General features: G+C 36.4%; 1 protein-coding gene across 1 annotated transcript in view; it reads left to right on the forward strand.

The window, feature by feature from the left end:
• The window catches only part of EIF3H (eukaryotic translation initiation factor 3 subunit H), a 108,762-nt gene that overhangs the window by 25,127 nt on the left and 67,435 nt on the right, over nt 1-16,200 (forward strand). Inside the window, exon 2 of the mRNA XM_002759276.7 lies at nt 4,869-5,025. Coding sequence (XP_002759322.3) covers nt 4,869-5,025 — 157 coding nt within the window. The remainder of the gene's footprint in view (nt 1-4,868; nt 5,026-16,200) is intronic.

Raw genomic sequence — 16,200 nt, forward strand, 5'->3', positions numbered from 1 at the left:
GTTCATGGCCTGGGGGTTGGGGATCCCTGTTCTAAATGACTCCTACTCTAAGGTATTTCTACGACATTACTTCTTGAACTAAAGAATTGAGGTTTTAGTGTGTGTAGGAAGTAGGACGACCATAAAATGTCACAATGAAGAATGAGCTAGCTTGGTTTTGATGATAATGGTTTTTCCCTGAGTACTTTATTGGATTATATTAAAATGACAGGATCATAAATATTAAAGTTGGAAATTATTTTAGTGATCAAGTCTTTCCTGAATGCTTTCTTTTTTGGACAGTCTAAAGTACTAGAGAGAATTTATCCTTTAAGTTGAAATCTGTCTAGAAACCATCCGTGTGGTCCTTAGGTTTTACCTCAAAGTAAGACTAACCCTCTAGTAGCCAAAGAACTCTTCAGTATTTGTAAAGTGCTCTTTTTGAGTGTCCCTTGCCTAGAGAGAGATTTGCATTCATTGAACTGGTTCTCATCACAGGGTTTACAAGCTTTCTCTCTTGTAATTACCTTTTTTTGTGGGTTTTTACTTGTATTGATTGATTTTTGTGCTTCTCTCATTTCTTAGTTGGGTACTGTTACTGGTAAATTTTCTCTTGGGTCACTGTAAAGAACTGAGGATAACAGTTCAGTGGTGTTGAAAGGGTGAAATAATTATTTCTTTTACTTGGAGCACTGTGCTTCTATTGATACTACATAAAATTGCATTGGCTGTTTGGCAAGCATGTCAAGCCTGGTGTACTGTTTGGTTACATTGTCCTTAATTCACTCTAGAATTAAGACAGTTTGCTTTCTTTTCTTTTCTTTCTTTTTTTTTTGAGACAGAGTTTCACTCTTGTTGCCCAGGCTGGAGTGTAGTGGCACAGTCTTGGCTCACTGCAACCTCTGCCTCCCAGGTTCAAGTGATTCTCCTGCTTCAGCCTCCTAAGTAGCTGGGATTACAGGCATGTGCCACCATGCCTGGCTAATTTTGTATTTGTAGAGATGGATTTCTCCATGTTGGTCAGGCTGGTCTCGAACTCCCGACCTCAGGCAATCTGCCCACCTCGGCCTCCCAAAGTGCTGGGATAACAGGCATGAGCCACTGCGCCCAGCCAACGGTTTTCAATATAGTTTGAACTGGGATAATTTGTTTTAAAATATATTAATAATTTTTTATTGCTATTTTCTTTATAACTGGAAGTGAGGTTATCCTCACCTGGCTTCTGTGTGAAACTGTGCTAGTCCTAGTCATCAGTGTTCCCTTTTGTGTGTGTAGGAATAAGCTGTTTAGGAATCACTTCTGGAATTTGTCTGAAGAACTATGTTAAGTTCATATATCTTCTAGCATCTCTTGTTTACTTTGATTTCAGTAGTTTTTTCGTTATCTCATTAATGGAGGTAGGTATAAAGGAATCTAGGTAAACCAGATGAATTGGTAGATGTGTTTATAGTAACTCTTTATCAGTTTAGTTTATTCCTTCTTAATCATCCATGTTTGTTCTATTTTTGTAAGTGTAAAAATATTTTTTCTTGGCAGAGAGGTATGCTGAATAAGCATTAAATAGTTCTCTCATTTCATTGACAAAAATGAACAATATTTGTCATTTACTGAGTGCTTATGTGGCAGACTCTTTGCAAACTCTCTGTATACTTTGTCATTTTTAGTAGTGTCAGTAATGCTATGAAGTAGTGCCATTTTGCAAATTAGAATCTAAGGCTTGGGAAGATTAAATAGCTTTCTCAAGGTCGCAGCTAGTAAATGCTGGGGCTGGAACTCATACCCATACTTGTATGACTCATCAAGTCCATTTTTATGCCTTTCAAGAAGTGGAGAGGTCTTTCATAAAGGAATGTGTACGGTTTGTGCACTTCTTTCATTTCACAATATTGAAGGTCTGCCAATCATATTGGTTGGTATTACTCCATATTGAGCTCTTTTCCCTGCTGGCTGCTTGTACTCCTTTGGAGTTCCATATCTTAGTGGTGCAGTCTTGGGTCTATTCATAACACAGTTTTTACTGCATGCCTGTTGTCTATTACTGATTATTTTAATTATTGATTTAGTTGCTAATATGAGAATCATCTTGTTATTAAAGTATACACACAAGCTTTGGACCTCACCTAGGCTTAAATCTTGGCTCAGCTCTACCACTTCCTAGATGTGTGGCCTTTAGCCATTTACTTACTTTCTTTCTACCTCAGTTTTCTTATCTATAACATGAGTATAACAGTACCTTTTTCCTAAGGTTGTTGTGAGAATTACATGATAGGGTAGCACCTGTGAAATAATTGGATTATTGACTGTCATGTCATGTTCAGTAATGTGTTATTAACTGGTCATTAGTTTCTTTTTTTTCTTTCACAATTGATTTATTGGTTGTGTTGATTTGTACAAAATTCTGAACATAGGTACTGAAAATCTAAAAAGCCATGTGTTGTAATTTTTAAAAAGTTATTCTAGTGACATTCCAGCTTAAAATTGGAAAGCAAATTCTCCTGAAGAGATTATCAAGAACCAGTACTTTCGCATGTTGATAAGCTGTTACATAGATCCCACCAATTCACAATATAATAGCATACAGACTACATACTCAAAATTTCAATCTTCCACAGCACATTAACAAAGTTAATTAGAAAAACAGGACTACCACAACCAAAAATGTTACAGAGTGCACAACCATTATGACGGAGAGAGCCATGATCAAAAACAGTGTTTCTCTTTAGGAAATAATTCTACTAAAAAATAATGTGGGAATAAAAGTAATTTAAAATGTTCAAGACATTAAATGCAGAACTGTAACTCCATATTGCCGATTAGTATGCTTTGTATTGTAGGATATAAAAGCTAACCCCCCAACTATGGAATGTTAAGCTGATACTCAAGACAGTGAAACCCTCCCATAATTCAGTATCTCACACAAACTTGTGTTTACAAAATAGTTGATAACAGTATTCCTCTGGGTTGTACAAGAAGGGAAATAGGGGCCACCGATAAGACATGGTGTATTCTGACATAATCAAACTTGGCTTATTTCTTTCTGGTCTCATCAGAGGCTGGACTCTTCTCAGTTTTAGTTTCTTCATTTTGTGCAGGCAAATTTCTTTAGTTTCCTCGTTAGCCATGTTGGCCTCTTTTCCCTTGCTCCGCTTTTCCCTTTGTTCACGTTTTTTTGTCTGAAGATTTATCCTTTCCTGCTGCCTTTTTTAGCTTCATTTCCACTTTTGTGGGAGCAGGTTTAGCTGACAACCACATTGATTCCCTCCTAGGCTGTTTGTTTGCCACCCCTGTGGCTGAGCTGACCTGTGGGCTCAGTCTGCAGGCAGAAGTAGCTGCCTGCCCTGTGTCTGCCTGGCCCACCCATTAATTAGTTTCTAACAATAATATATTTGTTTTAAATGAAGCACTAATCAATAACGTACAAATAAATTGTCATTTTCTTGTTAAACTTATTTTCCCTCTGTGAACTTCCCATTATAATTTTGACTGTGTTGCCTTTTAGGTCTTCAGGCCTTGGGCTTATATTAAATATTAATGTTACTATTCTTAATAATATGTGCCAGGCACTATGAAAAGCACTTTATATATATTAACCCCATGTTGTAGGAACCACCTAAAAAAACACACAAAATTATTAATGATGATGATTCTTATTATGGACTTTAATTGCTTGTCCACCCATACACTGTGTTACCTCTTTTATCTTTATGAGAATATTCAAGGAGAGAGTTATATAAGACCTGAGTATTCCATTAGAGGTTGTTTAATGAATCTGTAACCGGGTTTTTTTTTGGGTGCTGGCGAGGCACAGCTCCCCCAAGAGAATGCTGTGGGTTCTTGGCCTCCTATCCCTTAAAGAATAAGTGATGGGACCCCTGCAGGTGTGCTGTATGCGCATAAAAGTAAATGTTGGACCCAAGAAGTGTTTCAGAAAGGTGATTTTATTTAGGTAGAGAAAAGAGAAGGAAAGGAGAAGAGAAAGACTTCCATGCAGAATGTGGAAGGGGATTTCAGAGGGGAAATCTGGCCAAGTGTGTGGACACGGACTTTTATCCTGGGAGGAACCACCACCTTCTCTTAAGACCTTGGGCCAATGAAAGGAGTTCGTTAGAACTTCCGCTGGAGTGATTGACTTTTGGTTTCTTCCCACGCCCGTGAAATTCAAACATAAACCGTTAAAACTCCCGGATGGAGAGAGTTGGGAGGGGGGCATGGCGTTGGGAAGTTTTTGCCCTTAAAATTATGCTCTGTCATGGACCCGGAAAGAGAACACATTCCCTCAAATCCTTCCGATTGAGAAAAACTAGATCGTGCTGGAGACTGCTCTGTTTGTGTTCTTTGTTACCAACTAGATTCTTATTGGATATGTGTGGGTACCTATTCCCGTTGTTGCATCCTCTGACTGTGGAGATGGTCTGTTGAGAAAGGCAAAATGAGAATTTGTCAGAAGGCTCTGCTTTCAGGTGTCCAGATAATTGAGACCTTTATCTCTGTATCTTTTAATGGTTTTGTCATTTATGTGTCTTTCTGTTAACAGGATCACTTCTTCAATAATAGCTCTAGGTTGAGGGTGTATTGTTTGATTTGGCTGAAGGAACTCCTAGATGCCAGACTATGGGGGAGCTTTGATTTAAGAGCATAAGTGCTGTACATGGACATTTTTGACATATAGTCAAACTCCTGGAATTTCAGATATATATTAAGATTATGTGAGCTTTATTATTTATGTAAGGGTAAAGGAAATGATTTGTAAGACATTTATTTATTCTTCTTATTTAATTTTGTGGTTTTGCAAACCTGTGAGTACGGTTGATTTATTTATTTTCTTAGAAATAAAGGAAATAATAAAGTAGGATGTTGTTAAGCTCCCTTCTGTGTGTGTGTGTTTTTAGGTGGTATTAAAGATAATCAAACATTATCAAGAAGAAGGACAAGGAACTGAAGTTGTTCAAGGAGTGCTTTTGGGCCTGGTTGTAGAAGATCGGCTTGAAATTACCAACTGCTTTCCCTTCCCTCAGCACACAGAGGATGATGCTGACTTTGATGAAGGTAAGAGTGTTCATCACTAGTGTGTGTCTTTGCAGTGCATACAAATGGATGTTAACACAGTTCTCACTGTAACTTTTGGTAATGTATGAATTGGGAGTATGTCAGGCTAGCCTACTTGACTTGATTTCTAATATTTTGAGAAAATTATAAATTCTGGGAAATGAGGATATGTACTATAGATGTCATTAGTTTGGGTTTTACTTATTTGGAATTTATGATTCTGATTTGTAATAGTTTGGATAGGATCTGTGTTGATGTTGACTTTGTCAGTTTGTCAATCTGAAGTCAGCATGCCAAATAACTAAAGTTTTGAGGGACATAGATGATCCCTGTGTGTCTGGTATTCATTCCCTTCTGTCCTCTTTTGACTAAGTCAGTGTTTACAAAGAGATAGAGTTCAATTTTCTGCTTCAAAAAGAAGATACTCCTCAAGCATTTTAGGAATATTTTATTTTTGTACTACAGGCGTGGTTGCTTTGTTAGCAAAGGCCGACAGCAGTTAAAAGCTCACGTCAAAGGCCAAGGTCGGCATCTTCAAGATTTTTTTAAAATCAGGTTTAAAATAACTTCTCACTTGTTTGAACTCGCAGGTTTCATTTTCTATGTAACCTTTTATTGTGGTAAAAAGCACATAAAAATGTTAAGTATATCTTACAGTAGTGTTAACTATATGCATATTGTGCTGTAGTTTTCTAGAACTGTTTCATCTTACAAAACTCAAAACTCTGTATCCATTGAACAATCCCTTTTTCCACTTCTTTCACCCCTGGCAACCACCATTCTATTTTGTGTTTCCAAGAGTCTGATGACAGGTACCTCGTTAGTGGAATAGTGGCATTTTTTGTTTTGCGAGTGGCTTATTTTATTTAGTTTAATGTCCTAAAAGTTAATCCATGTTGTAGTAATGACAGGATTTCCTTCTTTTTTCTTAAGGCTGAATAATATTTCATTATCTGTATATACCACATTTTCCTTATCCAGCCATCTGTCAATGGACGTTTAGATTGCTCCCACCTATTGGATATTGTGAATAATGCTGCAATAAACATGGGTGTGCAAATATCTCTTCAAGATCCTGTTTCCCTTTTCTTTTGGACATGTACCCAGAAGTGGTATGGCACGGTAGTTCTATCTTTTATTTTTTGAGGAACTTCTGTATGTTTTTTAATAGCAGCTACACCATTTTACATTTCTGACCTTGCACAAGGGTTCCGATTTCTCCATAACCTTGTCAACACTTGTTATTTTCTGTGTGTTTGATAATGGCCATTTTAACAAATGGGAGGTGATAATCTCATTGTGGTTTTGATTTGCACTTTCTGATAATTACTGATGTTGAGCATCTTTTCATCTGCTTATTAGTGATTTGTATATCTGAAAAATGTCTTTTCAAGTCCTTTGCTTATTTTTCTTGTTGAGTTGAAGGAGTTCTTTATATTCTGGATGTTAACCTCTTATCAGATATGTGGTTTGTAGTATGTATTTTCTCCCATTTTGTAGGTTGCCTTTTTAGTATGTTGGCTTTGCTGGGCAGGAGTTTTTATATTTGATGTACTCCCAATTTGTCTATTTTTGCTTTTGTTGCCTGTGCTTTTGGTGTTATATTGAAGAAATCATTGCTAAATCCAATGTCATGAAGCTTTTTTCCTCTGTTTTCTGGTAGGAGTTTTAGAGGTTTCAGGTCTTATGTTTAAGTCTTTAATCCATTTTGAATTAATCTTTGTACTGTATATAAGGTAAGGGTCCAGCTTCATTCTTTGGCATATCTGGTTTTCCTAGCACCATTTGTTGAAGAGACTATCCATTTCCATTGAGTCATCTTGGTACCCTTGTTAAAGATCACTTGACACCATATATGCCAGGGTCTATTTCTGGGCTCTTTGTTTTATTCCATTGGTCTGTATGTCTGTCTTAATGTCAGAACTATCCTTTTGGATTACTGCAGCTTTTGTAATAGGTTTTGAAGTCAGAAAGTGTGAGACCTTCAAGTTTGTTCGTCTCATTTGAGATTGTTTTGGCTATTCAGGGTTCTTTGAGATTTCATATGAATTTTAGAATAGATTTTTCTATTTCTACAAAAAATGTCATTGTGATTTTGATAGGTATTGCATTGAATCTGTCTTTGAGTAGTATTGACAACCTAATAAGATGAAGTATTCTGACCTCTGAACATGGCCTTTTCCATTTATTTGCATCATCTTTTAGCAGTGTTTTGTAGTTTCAGTTTACAAGTGTTTTGCCTCTTTGGTTAAATTTATTCCTAAGTATTTTATTCTTTATGATGCTATTGTAAATTGGATTTTTCCTAATTTCCTTTTTGTCATTTTCTGTATGACTTTTAACTGACCACTTTAACTTTGATAGAGTGTTATTTATTTCATTTGACCTCACACCTTCGTAGTACCTTGAGCATGTAATAGACACAAAGTATATGCTTGCTAAAGTGAAATACCTTGCAGTTTGTCTGCAAAACAATTTTTCGTTAAAGTAATTTATTTAGAAATTAACCAAGGCTATTTTTGTTCTAGGCACCTGAATACTAGTATACTTGGATTGTGTAAACGTTTATGCAGTGTGCATCTTCTTTTTAAAAAAAAGCTGGCTATGCTCTCCCTATTTCATCTACCTACCACAGAATTAAGATTGAGATTTCTCTGCAGTTCATCCTGGCAGTATTAGCTGTCCCTTTTTCCCTATTAATGCACACAACCGGGGGTACTTAATTATATTTAAATAATCACTAGTTTTGGGCTGGAAAAGAAGAAATTGTTAATGCATTTTCTTTGGTTTACAAGTGAGGCACTGGAGAGTTTTACTTTATTTGTTTGGTTACTGAGTTGGTGGCACAATTGGGAGTAGAATCTATTCCAGAACAGTTTACACTGTCACACAGTTTTCTCAGGTTTAGAATATGAAGAAATAATATTGATTGCAATTATATTAGGTGAATGAAACAAAATATATTGCTGATTCTAGATCTTTGGAAGCTAACTACTTTTATGAGCTTGAAATGCTTGAATTGACCAGTATGTTACTTTATGAACATGTATTTTTATTTTTTAATTTTTAAATTTCTCCAAACTCTTTATTTTCAAAGTCTTAAAAGAATGTTTATTTCAAAAGTTTCACATAGGGTAAGGAGGACAGATTATTATCCTAATTTTACAGATTGGGAAGAGTAACTGTGTATTTGAATTTACATAGGTAGACTTTGCAAGATTAGATTTTTTAAAACAAATTAGGACCTTTTAACTGATAAGAAAAACAAAATCTTAATTCTTTGATTTTTCCTGCCAGTTTTCTTTGCTTCTTCACTTGGGGTAGAGAAAAAGCAAACTGCAGACTATGCACTACGTGCTGCTATTTGTGTGGAATTTTAAAAGACAATGTAATACTACATACTGATAAAAGATACACATGTAGTAAGAGTATAAACATGTGTGAGAATAATAAACACTGAATTCAGCATAATTGTTTCCTCTGGAAGGGGAAGTATAGAGGGGGCACAGAGGACTTCAGCTTTATTGATAAAATTACTTAAGTTGGGTAGCGAGGACACAAATATCTGTTATTTGTGTTAGTCCATTTTCATGTTGCTGATAAAGACAATACCCCACACTGGGTAACTTATAAAGGAAAAGAGGTTTAATGGATTCACAGTTCTATATGGGTGGGGAGGGCTCACAGTCATGGTGGAAGGTGAAAGGCACGTCTTACATGGAGGCAGGCAAGAGAGAAAATGGGAACAAAGCAAAGGGGGTTTCCCCTTATAAAATCATCAGATTTTGTGAGACTTATTCACTACCATGAGAACAGTATGGGGGCAATTGCCCCCATGATTCAGTTGTCTCCCACTGGCTCCCTCCCACGACATGTGGGAATTGTGGGAGCTGCAATGTAAGATGAGATTTGGGTGGCAACACAGCCAAACCATCTCATTTCACCCATGGCTCCTCCAAAATCTCATGTCCCCATATTTCAAAACTAATCATGCCTTCCCTGCCAACCCCCATCTTAACTTAGTTCAGCATTAACTCAAAAGTCCACAGTCCAAAGTCTCATCTGAAACAAGACAAGTTCCTTCTACCTGTGATCCTGTAAAATCAAAAGCAAGTTAGTTACTTTCTAGATATGATGGGGGTACAAGCATTGGATAAATACACCCATTTCAAATGGGATAAATGAGCCAAAATGAAGGGGCTGGAGGCCCCATGCAAATCTGAAATCCAGTGGGGAAGTCAAATCTTAAAACTCCAAAATGATATCCTTTGACTCCATGTCTCACATCCAGGTTACACTAAAGCAAGAAGTGGGTTCCTTTGGTCTTGGGCAGCTGTGCCCTTGTGGCTTTGCAGCCTCCCTCTCGGCTGTTATCATGGGCTGGCATTGAGTGCGTGCGGCTTTTCCAGGTGTGTGGTGCAAGCTATCGGGGGCTCTACCATTCTGGGATCTGGAGGACAGCAGCCTTCTTCTCACAGCCCCACTAGGCAGTGCCCCAGTGGGTACTCTATGTGGAGGTCACAATGCCACATTTTCCTTTTACACTGCCCTAGCAGAAGTTCTACATGAAGGCTCTGATCCTGCAGCAAACTTCTGCCTCCATACATCCTCTGAAATCTGGGCAGAGGTTCCCAAACCTCAGTTCTTGACTTCTGTGTACCCACAGGCTCAACACCATGTGGAAGCTGCTGAGGTAAAGGGCTTGCACCCTCTGGAGCTGCAGCCTGAGCTGTACCTTGGCTCCTTTTAGCCATGACTAGAGTGGCTAGTATACAGGCCACCAAGTCCCTAGGTTACACACAGTAGGAGGGCCCACAAAACCATTTTTTCCTCCTAGGCCTCCAGGCCTGTGATGGGAGGGGCTTCTGTGAAGGTCTTCAACATGCCCTGGAGACATTTTTCCCATGGTCTTGGTGATTAACATTCTGTTCCTCATTACTTATGCAAATTTCTGCTTGAATTTCTCCTCAGAAAGTGGGTTTTTCTTTTCTATCACATTGTCAGGCTGCAAATTTTCCAACTTTTGTGATGTTTCCTTTTTAAAACTGAATGCTTTTAACAGCACCTAAGTCATATCTTTTGAATGCTTTGCTGCTTAGAAATTTTTCCCACCAGATACTCTATATCATCTCTCTCAATCAAGTACATCATCTCTCTATCAGGTACAGAGTTCCACAAATCTTTGCCAGTCTCTGCAAAAACATAGCAAGAGTTACTTTTAATACAGTTCCCAACAGGTTCCTCATATGCAACTAAGATCACCGCAGCCTAGATTTCATTGTCCATATCATTATCAGCATTTTGGTCAAAACCATTCAACAAGTCTCTAGGAAGTTCCAAACTTTCCCACATTTTTCTGTCTTCTGAGCCATCCCAACTTTTCTAGCCTCTGCCTGTTTGCAAAACTGCTTCCACATTTTCCAGTATCTGTAGCAGCACCCAATTCTTGGTACCAGTTTACTGTATCAGTCCATTTTCACGCTGCTGGTAAAGACATACATGAAACTGGGCAATTTATAAAGAAAAAGAGATTTAATGGACTCACAGTTCTATGTGGATGGGGAGGCCCCACAATCATGGCAGAAGGCAGAAGGCACATCTTATGTGGTGGCAGGCAAGAGAAAATGAGTATGAATATGTATGTTAAACATTTAAATTAAAACACTTAATATTTTTTAAATGTAAAAATTTAAATTAAAAAATTTGTTTTTAAAATTTCAATTAAAAATTTTTAAGTTGAAATCAATTTTAAGTGTTAAAAAATATTTTAATAGTCCTGAGATAAACTTTAGTTTAATGTTAAATAATAAAAAATAGGCATTGTATTCTGTGTACTTGTATGTAAATTGCCTGCACAGTTGAAAGTCTTTTCAGTTCCATTTTCTGGAATTAGAATACTGACGTTTAGTGAAATAAATAAGTTACCAGAAATCATTTAACTAGGAATTGGCAGTATAGGTATTGAAACCTATAATATGTTGCTCTCAGACTCTTAGTGAAATGTATGCCAAAGGTTAAAGGATATTGAGTGTAGGTCATTCCATATCTGAAATCCACCTTTTGTGTAAAAGAAGTAAATAAGTTTTTCTTGGTCTACTTATCGGAATTGTCATTTTTCTTACACGTGAAAAATCTAAGACAACAGTATTCTTTAGTTGTTTATAACCTCATGTGATAGATGTAAATCTTAGGTTCTCTTGCGTTGATCTCTCCATTTTATTTTTCATGAGAATTTAAAAAATATTCATAAATTTTCTGATACCCACTTCTCAAACCCTTTACAATGAGTATGTTCTTGTTGATGGTAATGTTTCTTCTTTTTTATTTGTGTGACATCTTCTGCCCTTTCTCCTGGCTGGCTGTGCTTTCCATTCAAACATTTCGAGTGTGGACTTTCCCATATTACATTCTCTCCATTTAAGTTTCCCTACTTCTATCCTGTCTTTCCTCTCTTTCTTTTTCATCTCAGATAATTCATTCCCTGTGAACATTTACTTTTTCTGTCTTCCAGAGCCTTGCCATAGTTTCTGTAAGAAGTTGGTAGGATGACAGGCTTGATGGTGATAGCCACAGTTTCCATTCTAACTGTACTTCTGTGAAATGCAAAGTTTGGACCTCTGTCTTTTATTCAGAATTAAAGGGCCCATTACTATGCATTTGATACTTCACCCAACTCTGAGTTGAAAGAAGATTACAAACTTGCCAAGTGCTGTTTCTCAATCCAGTTGTCCTCACAAAGACAGTGAATTCTGATATGGCCCGATGGTCCGTTATTAAACTAAGGCTCATTTCCTCCTGGCCTTGAATGTTGTATTCACATATTTCTGGATATACAGATATTGGACATGATTATTTTTGTCTTTATTTTCTTTGCCACCATAGTAATTTTTCTTTGTTCTTTTGTGTTTTTATCACAATTAGCATTTTCAATGCAGTATAACTCCTAGTTAATATATTTTTTTTCTTTTTAGGGGGAAGCAGGTTTTATTATTTTTTTTAATATATATATTTTTATTTCAATAGATTTTTCAGAAAAAGGTGGTGTTTGGTTACATGAACAAGTTCTGTAGTGGTGATTTCTGAATTTTTGTCACACCCATCACAATTTTTGTCACAATGTACACTGAGCAGTGTACATTGTATGTGTAGTCTTTTAATCCTTGCCACCCCACCCTTTCCCCCAGGTCCTCAAAGTCCATTATATCCTCCTTATGCCTTTGCATCCTCATAGCTTCGCTCCCTCTTGTGAATGAGAACATAAAATGTTCAGTTTTCCATTCCCGAGTGACTTCACTTAGAATAATGGTTTCTGATTCCATCCAGATTGCTGCAAATGCCTTTTTCTTTTTTACTTTTTGTGGCGGAATAGTATTCCATAATATATATGTACCACCTTGTCTTTATCTGCTGACTGATTGATGAGCATTTGGGCTGGTTCTGTATATTTGCAATTGCAAATTGTGCTGTTGTAAACGTGTGTACAAGTACCTTTTTTTGTATAATTACTTCTTTTCTTCTTGGTAGGCACCCAGGAGTGGAATTGCTGGATCAAGTGGTAGATCTACTTTTAGTTCTATAAGGAATTGCCAAACACTGCTTTCCATACATTCCCACCAAAAGTATTCTCTTTTCACCACATCCACACCAGCATCTATAATTTTTTGTTTGTTTTTTTTCATTATGGACATTCTAGCTAGGAGTAAGGTGGCATTGCATGGTGGTTTTGATTTGCATTTCCCTGATAATTAGTGATGTTGAGCACTTTTTCATATGTTTGCTGTCCATTTGCATATCTTCTTTCATGTCCTTAGCCCACTTTTGGATGGGATTGTTATTTTCTTGCCGATTTGTTTGAGTTCGTTGTAGTTTCTGGATATTAGTCCTTTGTTGTTACATAAATTATGAAGATTTTTCTCCCACCCTGTGGGTTGTCTGTTTACTCTGCTGATTAGCTTTTTAGTTTAATTAAGTCCATCTATATATGTTTGTTTTTGTTGCATTTGCTTTTGGGTTCTTGGTCATGAAGTCTTTGCCTAAGCCAATGTATAAAAGGGTTTCTCCAATGTTATTTTCTAGAATTTTTATGGTTTCAGGTTTTAGATTTAAGTCTTTCATCCATCTTGAGTTGATTTTTGTATAAGGTGAAAGATGGGGATCCAGTTTCATTCTTCTGCATGTGGATTGCCAATTGTGTCGGTACCATTTGTTGAATAGGGTGTCATTTCCCCACTTTATGTTTTTGTTTGCTTTGTCAAAGATTAGTTCACTGTAAGTATTTGGCATTATTTCTGGATTCTCTATTCTGTTCCATTGGTCTGTATGCATGTTTTTATACCATTATATTGTTTTGGTGACTATGGCCTCAGGGTAGATTGAAGTTGGGTAATGTAATGCCTCCAGATTTGTTCTTTTTGCTTAGTCTTCTTTTGGCCATGTGGGCTCTTTTTTTGGTTCCAAAATTATTTTTTTCTAGTTCTGTGAATAATGATGGTGACATTTTGATGGGAATCGCATTGAATTTATAGATTGCTTTTGGCAGTATAGTCATTTTCACAATATTGATTCTACCCATCCATGACCGTGGGATGTGTTTCCATTTGTTTGTGTTGTCTATGATTTCTTTCAGCAATGTTTGTAGTTTTCCTTCAAAAGTCCTGTAGTCTTTCCTCTCCTTGCTAACCTATATTCTCTATATTAATGGGTATTTAAATGTAGTCATCAATAGATTTTTATTAAATTTAGATAAAAACTAAAATTTTCTATTATATGGATTTATATTAGAATAGGCCTCCTATATGTTGATTTTTAAAAATCGTAAGACCCACCTTTCTTACTGCTTTTCTGTTGTTTTTCTGCTCTCTAAAACTAGCATTTTTTTCAGAGAAATATCTTTTTTTGTGCCATCCACCTCATGGTGGTTATATACCAAGTATTTCTTTTTTTTGAGATGGAGTTTCGCTCTTGTTACCTAGGCTGGAGTGCAATGGCGTGATCTCGGCTCACCACAACCTCCGCCTCCTGGGTTCAGGCAATTCTGCCTCAGCCTCCTGAGTAGCTGGGATTACAGGCACGCGCCACCGTGCCCAGCTAATTTTTTGTATTTTTAGTAGAGACGGGGTTTCACCATGTTGACCAGGGTGGTCTCGATCCCTTGACCTCGTGATTCACTCTCCTCGGCCTCCCAAAGTGCTGGGATTACAAGTGTGAGCCATCACGCCCGGCCTATACCAAGTATTTCATAATTTTAATGAGTATATATTTCACGTTGCTTAGGGTATTTGGGGGGAGCATTTTTGTTTTTGTTTTGGTGCCTCATGTACAGAGGAGATTTTTAGTCTGTTGTCCAAAAGTGAAATGTTAATAAATGATTTAAATCGGAGATTGACAAACAGTGATCTGATTTGTAAATAAAATTTTGTAGGGACACTGTGATGCCCATTTGCATACTTTTTGTGGCTTTATTCCTGTTGCAGTGGTACAGTTGAGTAGTTATGGCTGAGACCATATGGATCCTAAGCCTGAAATATTTACTGTCTGGCCCTTAAAGAACTTTGACCACCTGTGATTTATATAACTTCATGTCTTATTGTTCTCCCTCTCTTGTAAAGAATAAGACAGTAAGCCCTCTCTTTCATTATAAATTGATAATTTTTTGTGTGTTATTTGTTCTTGATGTTACCTTTAATCTTGACTGAGTCCATAATATATTGTGTGCACGGAAATGAAAATACTGATAATGTAGGATGTTTGTTTCATTGGCACACCTAGGAAGTATCAGAATAGGTAGTTATTGCTTTAGTTTTAGTGCCTTTTTCCTTAAAAAACAAAACACATATTAAGTTGTGATTCATGGTTGCTGACCAGTGACTAGGCATTGTGGAAAGGTAATGGTATGAGGCCAAAAAACCTGGATGGAAATCGCAGCTTTATACTTTGGAGCTGTGCAACATAGAATAACTTCTGAACCAATTTTTTCTGACTCTGGTATCTTTTATTTAGCGTATATTAATTGCTCACTTGAGTACTAGGAACAATGAGAATAATTTCTTTATAAGATTAATGTTTTGTGTTGTGCTATGTTAGATTATGTTATTGGATGATTTAAAACCTAGAGAACTGTTATGGTTATTAGTTTTCTATTGTTTGTTTCTGTTAATTCACAATTTGTCTTTGCTGATATGGTAACTCTCCTTTCAGTGGATTAAATTTTCATAAACTTTGTATTATAAAATTCTACTTGAAAGTGAGGTAACTTGATCGTATTAGAGAATATATGCTTTTTCAAAGAAAAAAAAAAAGAGTAGAAAAACTCATATTAAAATTCCCATTAGGGGGCACTATTATCAAGCTTAGCAGAACTGGAGACTAATTTGTTTTCTCAAACATAAACCCAAGGCTTGCTAAAAGGGAAAAATAATTTCATCTGATAAGATTCAGATACTGTTTTATACAACTGAATTCCTTAAATATGTTATAAGGTACACTGAATTAAACACAGATTCAATAACTTAATGTCTTGCTTTTCAGCAGACTAAATTGATTTAATATTTCAGGTGTTATAAGAAGCTTACTTTATTTATTCTCCATCAGAGCCAAATCCATAATTTTCATATTTGGAGTAGCAAATTTTTTATTTTGCTTACTACAAATAAAGGATGATCCTTGGCCTTCAAAATAGGTTGATTTCAAAACGAAGCATGATGACGGCCTTGTATTCCTAAAATTCAGTTAGGGGAATGAAATAATGCCTTTTCACTCAGACAGTATTCATGTGTGTACTGCACATAGCTTTTAGCTGTTTTTGATCATTTTTAGTAGGAGAAAATTGTTACTTGAAAATTACTACTTCTTGTATTAACCAGGTTTGGTGTTGGATAAGATACTAGCGTAGACCATTTACATATTTTCTCGAAGTTTTCAAAAGAAGAGCAGTGTTGTAGAATCAATGCTTTCAGAGGCTAAAATATGAATTGACAAAAATGTAATTAAAATATGATGTATTTAGAGTAATTTTTTACTACATAGGGTTATTTTTGTATGACAGTTTGGAGAGAGTAAGTTTGGTGATGTTATTTGCAGTGCTCTCTGTTTAAGTCAGTCATATTTTATGTTGGAGAAAATCTCTGCTGTACTTTTCATTGGAGAAAACCTCTGCATAGTTACTTGCTTCCTCAA

The sequence above is a fragment of the Callithrix jacchus genome, chromosome 16 (genome assembly GCF_049354715.1).
Source record: "Callithrix jacchus isolate 240 chromosome 16, calJac240_pri, whole genome shotgun sequence".
NCBI classification, from domain to species: Eukaryota; Metazoa; Chordata; class Mammalia; order Primates; family Cebidae; genus Callithrix; species Callithrix jacchus.